The 12,358-nt window shown below is 46.6% G+C and overlaps 1 protein-coding gene across 3 annotated transcripts in view; it reads left to right on the forward strand.

Annotated features, from left to right (window-relative positions):
* Positions 1–761: 761 nt before the first annotated feature.
* The window catches only part of LOC109419215 (uncharacterized), a 117,264-nt gene continuing 105,667 nt past the window's right edge, over positions 762–12,358 (forward strand). For 2 of the 3 annotated variants that reach the window (XM_062859259.1, XM_019693423.3), the window contains exon 1: positions 762–1,396. Coding sequence is in view for 1 of the 3 variants with exons in the window: in XM_019693423.3 (XP_019548968.3) it covers positions 1,386–1,396 (11 nt within the window). In the remaining 2 variants the exon portion in view is untranslated. The remainder of the gene's footprint in view (positions 1,397–12,358) is intronic. The other variant, XM_019693424.3, reaches the window with a different exon arrangement.

Raw genomic sequence — 12,358 nt, forward strand, 5'->3', positions numbered from 1 at the left:
CACAAAACAAGCAACAAAGAAGGCCCCACGATTACTGATCTCGAAATTTTTTGTTGCAGACAAAACGGAAGCTGAATTTGTTGCGTACTTTACAACTAGAAGAATAATCAATAATTATGTACTAACCCAAAGTCAAAACTGTTTGATGATAGAGCTTCATCAGAGCTGCAGTATTTACCGACTCGAAGTTATCGTTCGAAAATCGCAATGCAAGGCTTAAACATCTCTATAAACTCGTGGTGTACGATGTTTATCCTAATATTTTCAAGTTGGGATAAACTTATGTCGCATTGGGTGGATTGTCGCAACAAATACAGATTGCGACATTGTCATTATTGTTGTGCGATGGTTGAATTTTAATTCACTGGTCGGCACCGCTCAAACGTCGAATTTTCTGTGAGAGTAAGGCCAGTACAAATTCGTGCAGTGGACCATGATAGTGAAATATTAAATAATAAAAGTTGAATTTACAGTTTAAGCTCCCAAAGAAAGCAACGGCTGCTTCAAAAGTTGCTAAAGGGCACCGCACTGTTTTGATTTTGCATTGGATTTTGACATTTATTGACCTTGTTGTTTACAAAATTTCTGCGAAAGCGGAGTGAATTTCATGCAATGCCCTATTTTCTGTGTGCGGACTGTCCTACACCCCATCATAACGGTTGGCTCGAGAGCTAACGCGCCGTTATTGTGTTGCGAGAGAGCGAGCTTAATCCGTTTCGTTCGCCTGTCATGTCAGTTCTTCGGTCCGCTCGCGCTCCGCCTGGCCAGTTGAGTTTCATTGTTCCACAGAAAATGGTGCATCGCGGGATGACGGTCGCGTAATCGCACACACAGCTTCTCGTACATTTTGTGCACCAAATTTAGTCGCGGAATTTCGGTCCAGTTTCCCGTGTGGCACCTCACCACCCGTCGTTGTTGGTTTCGGTTCCGTTTGCCTCCGTTTCGGTTTCGTAAGCCATTTCCGGGGAGGTAAACTTTAGTTCGCTGCGCGAGTGACTCATATCCGAAAGGACGGGTTATTTTTTGTTGTGAAAATTTACGTCGAATTCCATCGTTGGTCGGTGGTGGAAAAAGGTCTGTGTCGCAAGCAAGAAAGAAGTAACGGCGAGGCGATTGGTGCTGGCTGCGGGGTGCAGCTCTTGTGTTTCGGTTCAGAAAATATTGTGCTTGTGAGTTTGTGTGTATCGTTGTGTGGAATTAAAGGTTGAGTTGGAGTATACGCTTGGAGCTCTAGCAGCAGCAGCGCAACACCAGCAGAAAAGAACGTGAAGCAGGAAGCAGAGGCCAGCTCGTCTCGGTAGCCCAGCGAGATAGTCAGCAGACCTATAGCGCAAAGCGGGACTGGACGAGTGTATGTGTTGGATTTCGTTGCACCTCTTTGCCATATGAATAGTAGGTAAGTAACTGTCCGCTATGATGAATTCTAGATAGGCATCACCTGTATGTATTACTTTGGCGGTTTCTCGGTATTCCTGGATCAAGCCTAACCTACCTAACAATTCTTATGATACCTAACAATTCTTATGAAGATCCCAGCCCAGAGTTTCTGGACAAAGCATGGTGAAATGTATACAGGAATTAATTATGAATGTAGGTACCGAATATTCAAAATTATTTTTTACAGAATTGTTAGAGGAGCTTGTGAAACTTCCTCAAGATTTTTCTAATGTAAAATCTAACAAAAACCTTGGCGGCATGTTAGGCGAAACTTCAATAGTAATTTCCAGTAAAATACGCTATAATCATGGCTTTAATTAAAAACCGTTTTATAATTGGTTTCTAGATGCAAACAGGTTCTCTGGATATCTGGATTTCATATGTTCTGGTTGAATGTTATAAATTTAAGTTCTTTTTCGCAGAATTTTCTCGAGGCATCTCTTCCGGGATTTCGCTTAGAGTTCACCCCGAAATGCCATACTAGAGTTATGCCTGCCATTTTTCCACCAGTGAATTTCTGGATTCCTTCCGGAGCTCCTAGCTAGATTTCACCCGAAATTTCTTTCTACAAATTTGTCCATGAGTTTTTCTTGGGATTATCTCCGGATTGTCTTAGTCAACTTGAGAGTACTCGCACGGGATTTCTCCTGAGATATTCTCTGAGCTATGGATAGATACTAATTATAAATGGATTGATAATAATTATAAATTCTGCAATTTAAGGGTTCGGACTACGGTGGAAGGAATTCTGCTGGGACTCTGGCGGTTGCTTTTTGGAGTTCTTGAAGAAATACTGGGACAAAGCTTCTCGGGGAATTTTATGGAAATTTAATGGAGAATCCACAAAGGATTGTTTGTGATAAATCTTCTGGCATTTCGTACGAAGGTCTTCTTTGGGATTTCGCAGAATATCCTCTTGAAAGTCTTCCAGGTGTTTCCCCGGAAAATCCACCAGAAGATTCTCATAAAATGTCTCTGAAATTTTCATTAGACGTTCTGCAAAAAATCCCTTCATGAGTTCCTTTTAATGTTTTTTTCCAGGATTTAATAGCATAGGTAGGATCTTCTAGGAGTTCCTTCAGGGTTCTCTAAGATTCTACCAGGAGTTTTTTTTTTTGAACCATTCTTCAATAATTTCAACCAGGATTTCTCTAGTATTTTTTTTCCGGGGTTCTCTCAGATACTTATTCAGAGATTCCCGTAGGCATTCGTTCCGGGATCATTCCAAGAGTTCCTTCTAAGATTTCTCTAGCAGTTTTTTTAATAGAACTATATTGGATTCCTCGAGGTTTTCTCTGGGCGTTTCTTATATGAGTCCTCAAAGAATTACTTTTGGGATTTCTCCAGCAACTTCTTCCAGGATTCCTCCAGAAGCTTCTTCTAGGTCCCCTCTAGGAGCAACTTTATGGGTTCCTCTCATAATTTCTTCTGGTACTTCTCCAAGATTTTTCTTTTAAGATTACACCCGGAGTGGCTTCAGGGAGATTTCTACAATAATTCCTCCAAAGATTCCACCAGAAATTCCTCCGGAGATTCTTCCAGGAATTCCATCGGAGATTTCTTCAGAGATTCCTCCAGAAATTCCTTCTGGAATTCTCCGGAGATTCCTCCAGGAATTCCTCCGGAGATTCCTCCAGGAATTCCTCCGGAGATTCCTCCAGGAATTCCTCCGGAGATTCCTCCAGGAATTCCTCCGGAGATTCCTCCAGGAATTCCTCCGGAGATTCCTCCAGGAATTCCTCCGGAGATTCCTCCAGGAATTCCTCTGGAGATTCCTCCAGGAATTCCTCCGGAGATTCCTGCAGGAATTCCTCCGGAGATTCCTGCAGGAATTCCTCCGGAGATTCCTGCAGGAATTCCTCCGGAGATTCCTGCAGGAATTCCTCCGGAGATTCCTGCAGGAATTACTCCGGAGATTCCTCCAGGAATTCCTCCGGAGATTCCTCCCGGAATTCCTCCGGAGATTCCTCCCGGAATTCCTCCGGAGATTCCTCCCGGAATTCCTCCGGAGATTCCTCCCGGAATTCCTCCGGAGATTCCTCCCGGAATTCCTCCGGAGATTCCTCCCGGAATTCCTCCGGAGATTCCTCCCGGAATTCCTCCGGAGATTCCTCCCGGAATTCCTCCGGAGATTCCTCCCGGAATTCCTCCGGAGATTCCTCCCGGAATTCCTCCGGAGATTCCTCCCGGAATTCCTCCGGAGATTCCTCCCGGAATTCCTCCGGAGATTCCTCCCGGAATTCCTCCGGAGATTCCTCCCGGAATTCCTCCGGAGATTCCTGCAGTAATTTCTTTGCAGATTCCTCCAGGAATTCCTCGGGGGTTCCTTCAGGAATTCCTCCGGAGATTCCCCCAGGAATTCCTCCGGAGATTCCTCTAGGAATTCCTCTGGAGATTCCTCTAGGAATTCCTCCGGAGATTCCTCCAGGAATTCCTCCGGAGATTCCTCCAGGAATTCCTCCGGAGATTCCTCCAGGAATTCCTCCGGAGATTCCTCCAGGAATTCCTCCGGAGATTCCTCCAGGAATTCCTCCGGAGATTCCTCCAGGAATTCCTCCGGAGATTCCTCCAGGAATTCCTCCGGAGATTCCTCCAGGAATTCCTCCGGAGATTCCTCCAGGAATTCCTCCGGAGATTCCTTCAGGAATTCCTCCGGAGATTCCTTCAGGAATTCCTCCGGAGATTCCTCCAGGAATTCCTCCGGAGATTCCTCCAGGAATTCCTCCGGAGATTCCTCCAGGAATTCCTCCGGAGATTCCTCCAGGAATTCCTCCGGAGATTCCTCCAGGAATTCCTCCGGAGATTCCTCCAGGAATTCCTCCGGAGATTCCTCCAGGAATTCCTCCGGAGATTCCTCCAGGAATTCCTCCGGAGATTCCTCCAGGAATTCCTCCGGAGATTCCTCCAGGAATTCCTCCGGAGATTCCTCCAGGAATTCCTCCGGAGATTCCTCCAGGAATTCCTCCGGAGATTCCTCCAGGAATTCCTCCGGAGATTTCTCCAGGAATTCCTCCGGAGATTTCTCCAGGAATTCCTCCGGGGATTCCTCCAGGAATTCCTCCGGGGATTCCTCCAGGAATTCCTCCGGGGATTCCTCCAGGAATTCCTCCGGGGATTCCTCCAGGAATTCCTCCGGGGATTCCTCCAGGAATTCCTCCGGGGATTCCTCCAGGAATTCCTCCGGGGATTCCTCCAGGAATTCCTCCGGAGATTCCTCCAGGAATTCTTCCGGAGATTCCTCTAGGAATTCCTCCGGAGATTCCTCTAGGAATTCCTCCGGAGATTCCTCTAGGAATTCCTCCGGAGATTCCTCTAGGAATTCCTCCGGAGATTCCTCTAGGAATTCCTCCGGAGATTCCTCTAGGAATTCCTCCGGAGATTCCTCTAGGAATTCCTCCGGAGATTCCTCCAGGAATTCCTCCGGAGATTCCTCCAGGAATTCCTCCGGAGATTCCTCCAGGAATTCCTCCGGAGATTCCTCCAGGAATTCCTCCGGAGATTCCTCCAGGAATTCCTCCGGAGATTCCTCCAGGAATTCCTCCGGAGATTCCTCCAGGAATTCCTCCGGAGATTCCTCCAGGAATTCCTCCGGAGATTCCTCCAGGAATTCCTCCGGAGATTCCTCCAGGAATTCCTCCGGAGATTCCTCCAGGAATTCCTCCGGAGATTCCTCCAGGAATTCCTCCGGAGATTCCTCCAGGAATTCCTCCGGAGATTCCTCCAGGAATTCCTCCGGAGATTCCTCCAGGAATTCCTCCGGAGATTCCTCCAGGAATTCCTCCGGAGATTCCTCCAGGAATTCCTCCGGAGATTCCTCCAGGAATTCCTCCGGAGATTCCTCCAGGAATTCCTCCGGAGATTCCTCCAGGAATTCCTCCGGAGATTCCTCCAGGAATTCCTCCGGAGATTCCTCCAGGAATTCCTCCGGAGATTCCTCCAGGAATTCCTCCGGAGATTCCTCCAGGAATTCCTCCGGAGATTCCTCCAGGAATTCCTCCGGAGATTCCTCCAGGAATTCCTCCGGAGATTCCTCCAGGAATTCCTCCGGAGATTCCTCCAGGAATTCCTCCGGAGATTCCTCCAGGAATTCCTCCGGAGATTCCTCCAGGAATTCCTCCGGAGATTCCTCCAGGAATTCCTCCGGAGATTCCTCCAGGAATTCCTCCGGAGATTCCTCCAGGAATTCCTCCGGAGATTCCTCCAGGAAATCCTCCGGAGATTCCTCCAGGAATTCCTCCGGAGATTCCTCCAGGAATTCCTCCGGAGATTCCTCCAGGAATTCCTCCGGAGATTCCTCCAGGAATTCCTCCGGAGATTCCTCCAGGAATTCCTCCGGAGATTCCTCCAGGAATTCCTCCGGAGATTCCTCCAGGAATTCCTCCGGAGATTCCTCCAGGAATTCCTCCGGAGATTCCTCCAGGAATTCCTCCGGAGATTCCTCCAGGAATTCCTCCGGAGATTCCTCCAGGAATTCCTCCGGAGATTCCTCCAGGAATTCCTCCGGAGATTCCTCCAGGAATTCCTCCGGAGATTCCTCCAGGAATTCCTCCGGAGATTCCTCCAGGAATTCCTCCGGAGATTCCTCCAGGAATTCCTCCGGAGATTCCTCCAGGAATTCCTCCGGAGATTCCTCCAGGAATTCCTCCGGAGATTCCTCCAGGAATTCCTCCGGAGATTCCTCCAGGAATTCCTCCGGAGATTCCTCCAGGAATTCCTCCGGAGATTCCTCCAGGAATTCCTCCGGAGATTCCTCCAGGAATTCCTCCGGAGATTCCTCCAGGAATTCCTCCGGAGATTCCTCCAGGAATTCCTCCGGAGATTCCTCCAGGAATTCCTCCGGAGATTCCTCCAGGAATTCCTCCGGAGATTCCTCCAGGAATTCCTCCGGAGATTCCTCCAGGAATTCCTCCGGAGATTCCTCCAGGAATTCCTCCGGAGATTCCTCCAGGAATTCCTCCGGAGATTCCTCCAGGAATTCCTCCGGAGATTCCTCCAGGAATTCCTCCGGAGATTCCTCCAGGAATTCCTCCGGAGATTCCTCCAGGAATTCCTCCGGAGATTCCTCCAGGAATTCCTCCGGAGATTCCTCCAGGAATTCCTCCGGAGATTCCTCCAGGAATTCCTCCGGAGATTCCTCCAGGAATTCCTCCGGAGATTCCTCCAGGAATTCCTCCGGAGATTCCTCCAGGAATTCCTCCGGAGATTCCTCCAGGAATTCCTCCGGAGATTCCTCCAGGAATTCCTCCGGAGATTCCTCCAGGAATTCCTCCGGAGATTCCTCCAGGAATTCCTCCGGAGATTCCTCCAGGAATTCCTCCGGAGATTCCTCCAGGAATTCCTCCGGAGATTCCTCCAGGAATTCCTCCGGAGATTCCTCCAGGAATTCCTCCGGAGATTCCTCCAGGAATTCCTCCGGAGATTCCTCCAGGAATTCCTCCGGAGATTCCTCCAGGAATTCCTCCGGAGATTCCTCCAGGAATTCCTCCGGAGATTCCTCCAGGAATTCCTCCGGAGATTCCTCCAGGAATTCCTCCGGAGATTCCTCCAGGAATTCCTCCGGAGATTCCTCCAGGAATTCCTCCGGAGATTCCTCCAGGAATTCCTCCGGAGATTCCTCCAGGAATTCCTCCGGAGATTCCTCCAGGAATTCCTCCGGAGATTCCTCCAGGAATTCCTCCGGAGATTCCTCCAGGAATTCCTCCGGAGATTCCTCCAGGAATTCCTCCGGAGATTCCTCCAGGAATTCCTCCGGAGATTCCTCCAGGAATTCCTCCGGAGATTCCTCCAGGAATTCCTCCGGAGATTCCTCCAGGAATTCCTCCGGAGATTCCTCCAGGAATTCCTCCGGAGATTCCTCCAGGAATTCCTCCGGAGATTCCTCCAGGAATTCCTCCGGAGATTCCTCCAGGAATTCCTCCGGAGATTCCTCCAGGAATTCCTCCGGAGATTCCTCCAGGAATTCCTCAAAAGATTCCTCCCGGAATTCCTCCGGAGGTTCCTCCCGGCATTCCTCCGGAGGTTCCTCCCGGCATTCCTCCGGAGGTTCCTCCCGGCATTCCTCCGGAGGTTCCTCCTGGCATTCCTCCGGAGGTTACTCCCGGCATTCCTCCGGAGGTTACTCCCGGCATTCCTCCGGAGGTTACTCCCGGCATTCCTCCGGAGGTTACTCCCGGCATTCCTCCGGAGGTTACTCCCGGCATTCCTCCGGAGGTTACTCCCGGCATTCCTCCGGAGGTTCCTCCCGGCATTCCTCCGGAGGTTCCTCCCGGCATTCCTCCGGAGGTTCCTCCCGGCATTCCTCCGGAGGTTCCTCCGGTGATTCCTCCAGGATTTCCTCCGTAGGAATCTCCGGTGCAATTCCCGGAGAAATCTCCGGAGGAATTCCTGGAGGAATTCCTGTAGGAATCTCCAGAGGAATTATTGGAGGAATCTCCGGAGGAATACCTGGAGGAATCTCCGGAGGAGTTTTTTAGGAATCTCTGGAGGAATCTCGGAAGAATTATTGGAGAAATCTCAGAAGAAATTTCTGGAGATTTGCTCCAGAAGATGCTGTGGTGATTGCTCCAGAAAGTCCTTCGGAGATTCCTCCGGGAAATTCCTCCAGGAATCCCGGAGAAGTCCTGCAGGAATTCTGGAAGAATTGCATGAGAATTTCCTGGAGAATGAATGGTAGAATTATTGGTGAACTTCTGGTGGAATTCCCGAGGTAATTTTAGATAAGTTCCTGGGAAACTCCTGGAGGAATTTCCTGGAAACTCATTGGGGGATTCCAGGAAAACTTCTGCAGGAATTCCCGTGGAACTTCTACAAGAATTCACGGGGAACTCCTGCAGAAATTCTCGAAAATCCTCTTGATGAATTCTAGATGAACTCCTGGAAGATTTTCCGGGGAACTCCTGGATGTACGGGAATTAACGGGAAACTTTTGGAGGCATTCCCAGGGAACTCCCGGAAGTTTTATCGGGGATTTCCTGGAGGAGTCACCTGATAATTTCTAGATGATTTCCTGTGAAATCCCTGGAGGAATTTTCGGAACAATTCCCGGGGAACTCCTGGAGAAATTCTCGGGGAACTCTCGCGAGGATTTCCGGGAAACTTCGAAGGAATTCCTGATAATCTCTTGGAGGAAGAACTGGAGAACTTCTGGATGAATTACTGCAGATGATCTCCTGGGGGACATTCTGGAGGAATTTTCGGGGAATTCTTTTAGGAATTTTCGAGAACTAGCCAGCTTGTTCCTGGAATTAAATGCTATTTTCATGGGGAACTCAAAGACATCATCTTTCCAAAACTTCCAGAGTCCCGAGCTTTCTTTTGAAATCGTCAGTTTCTCTTGGACCCACAGCTTCTTTGAAGAACTTGAGGAGCTTCGCCGAATTACTAGTTTTTTTTTTCAAATGCATAGTACTTCCCGCTTCCTGCAAAATCTCGAACAATAACCGGACTTCATACCAATTGTGTACGTCAATAAATCCTCTTTTGTTAAAAATAATAAAAAAATAATGCAATAATCGGTAGAAATTCCATTAAAAACGTGAACGTGACTCACTGCTTATACTCGATAACGAATGAAGATCCCCAAATCACCAAAACGGCGAATGGTGATTGTGATGCATAATGATGTCTCCAAAAACAATGGCCCGTCTTTTAAGGGAATTTCACATCAACTCTGACAAGCCCGAGTAGGTATCTCCTGGTTCCCACTTTCGAAGCCAGTGCAATTCACCTGAGCAAGTCACAACCTTTACCAAGCAGAAGATGTCTTTCTTATTTTTTGTTGTTGATTCAACAAATTCACATGTCATTTCCTCCTCTCTCGAGACGATTTGGACTAACTTCGGGAAAAAAACCAAAACGCTGGCCAAAACCCTAATAAACTGAAGCAGCCTGACCGGACCGAGTTTTGGAGGCAGTGACTGACCGATCCGCCGCACGGCGATGGTTGAGGTCTCAAGGCTATTGACTCTGTTTTTCTTTAATATATATATTTGTTCCCCGACTGTGTGTGTGTTGTTGATTGTGCGACGTCAATCTTGAACATATACACACTCTTCAAGCCAATCGTGCCTTCCCGTCGACGACTTCTATCATGACTATAGAGCTCCAGCGGCAAGCAACGCTGCGTGGTGACTGATCTAGTGTGAGATGGTTGACCGAACGCGAAGGTATAAGCTAGGGGCAAGGTGTGTTGTCTTTGCTGCTACGATAAGCACTTCCAGCTATACAGATCTAAACCACACAGCAAAAATCCAAAAGCAGTTCTCGCTGTTCGATGTTGTTGAGGAAACTCGCTTCATGCGAGGTAGTTGTAGAACAACTTATGGTAGAGAGACTAGTGTGTTTAGGAAATACACTTGACTGTCGAAGCACGTGTTTGTGTATCGGCAAGTTTGTTTTGCCTAGAGTTCTAGGACGCGAGTACTGTCGAAACAGGAAAGAATGGAACAACTCTTCCGGCACGGTTTATTGCACGCGAAGCTATAAACTTTCAAAATCGATTTGGTTTTTATTTCAGTTTGTTTAAAATGTTTAAAATAAAGATTTGATACAGGTCACATCACAGTGTTGTGACGATATAGCGATATATTATCATAAAACTGACAACACTAAAATAATATACGTCAGAAGTGAATAGTCGATTGTAAGGGTTGGGCGGTTGCCTCTTGGAATACTGACAAATCAACACCAATTGTATGTTATAGACAAAATATTTTCGTAGATTATTTTCCTTATTTTTCCTCTTCTTGGCTGGGGCCACTGGGACAAAGCCTGCTTCTTAGCTAAGTGTTCTATGAGCACTTCCTCAGTTATTAACTGTGAGCTTCCTCTGCCAATGACCATTTTGCATGTGTATATCATGTGGTAGGCAAGAAGATAATTTATGTCCAAGGAAGTCAAGATAAATTTCATTACAAAAAGTTTCTGGAGTGGACCGACCAGGAATCGAACAGCATGGTCATGCTGAATACCCAAGCCTTTACAGCTCTGACTATTGTCACAATCAAATAATCAAAATATGTGTAGAATAAAGTTATAATAAATGGATAGATTTTCAGTATTGAAGCTGCCATAAAAACTTCCCATTTCATTATTGTGTGTTCGCGCGAAGGCGACTCTGAAATAAAAATTCTATGCCAGGTTGCTGGTCAATGTGGGGATGGGGAGGGAAGTGATGATTAGATATTTCCTGAATTTTTTTTTCTGAAATTCCTCCATGGATTTCTGCAGGAATTTCATTTGAAATCTTGACAGGGATTTATTTGCAGGAAATATTTTGCAGTTGCAGTTTCTTGATTAATTGGATGAAAGATATCATTGCTGGATGTCCGGGAGGAGTTTTGAGGATAATGGAATTTGATGAGTTCGAAATTTTGGTACCTAAACGTTGACCAAACGTATCCTTTGGCCTTTACCCTTGTAATAACGACACCCCAATTCCCGTGATACCTAGGCCTGAGAGGACGTAGAGGTCTCTATGCCTTTCTTAAGTGTCCAGCTCATCTTCCTTTCTCATCCCTCAGCTGCCACAAGGGCGTGATCAGGACAGTTCTCGAGCGTTGGAGGATTGCGTCAACCTCGTCTTAGAGTCAGAAATTAGTCCCAAATCTTTGTGCTTTGATACGTACGGGGAGGAGGCAACCCTCACAACGGCGGTCTAGGACTGTACCACCTACGAATTTTGCGACTCGCTTAATGCTAATGCTAATGCTACCCAAGTAACCAGCAAGCATTGAAAATAGCATCTATTCGGCATTATAGTGGTCCTTACAACAATGCGTTTAATGCTTATTGTTCGTATATGCGCCTATAGTGCTACCCCACAGCAGGTTTTGGCAAAAATAACGGGCTGTCTCAGTGCTGCACCTTCAGGTACGTCGTACCAAAATGTCAAAGAAGCGTAACGTCTCATCGAGAGCAAAACAACACAAAAATAGTTTTACGTCAGCTTTTCGCTCTCTCAATGTTCCTGCTTTCTCGTCTTTTCACACTCCAGCTGATGTAAGGTGGTATTTTTTGCAAGTTTAAGTAGTTTTTGGGATTGGAACTTACGATCCGAAGACTACTAAAACATGTTTGCTGTTCAAGTTCTGTTCCACGCTCCAGGATGTGCTATAGCTGCTCCGATGCCGAGCGTTGATTTTATTCCCAATATAATAAGAATGGTTGGAAGCCAGCTTCAGTTTCAACACCTAAAACATGTTTTCAAAGAGATATTCAATTGTGTATAAAGCATTTTTGTTCCCACGTCAATCTGCAGCATATGATTCCCTTTTCCAAATAAGCTTATACTCCGCTCGATAATCCGCCAAAGCATCCACTGGTTAGCATAGCATAGCATAGCATAGCATGAATACTTGCACAAATCTTGGATGGAGTTGCAAAGTTGAATATTTCCATTGACATTGCTGATGTCGCTACTATCTACAATGCCATAGATTCACTCAGCTCCACACACCTGGCCAAGTCCTTGCAAGCATTTATAAATCCCTTCATCAACTTAGAAAGAGCCCAGAACTGAAGCATCTTCCAATAGATGAAAGGATGTTGAAAATAGCGAATTTTCAACTTATATGCAGTTATAAAGTAAATACATACTGAAGTAGAATTATTTATAAATAAATAATATTGAAAAGATCTCACCAATTGTTGTGGGGTTTTTGTGGTTCAATGCCGATCATCTAATTGCCTTGATTAATGTTCTTCTCTGTAAAGAACAACACAATACTCAGCAAAGAACAACACAATACTCTCCGCCAAAGCATCCACTGGTTCTGCAAAAATTCTCCGACGAAATGAAAGATGGTAATTTCTCGATGGTCATGTTCCCATTTCCCTATCCAAACCAGCTGCAGCAATGTTTGGTGCTGAGCTTTTGTTTGAGTAATGAAAAAAAAAAACGAATAAGCAATTCAGATGTTCA

The sequence above is a fragment of the Aedes albopictus genome, chromosome 3, assembly GCF_035046485.1.
Source record: "Aedes albopictus strain Foshan chromosome 3, AalbF5, whole genome shotgun sequence".
Taxonomy (NCBI): Eukaryota; Metazoa; Arthropoda; class Insecta; order Diptera; family Culicidae; genus Aedes; species Aedes albopictus.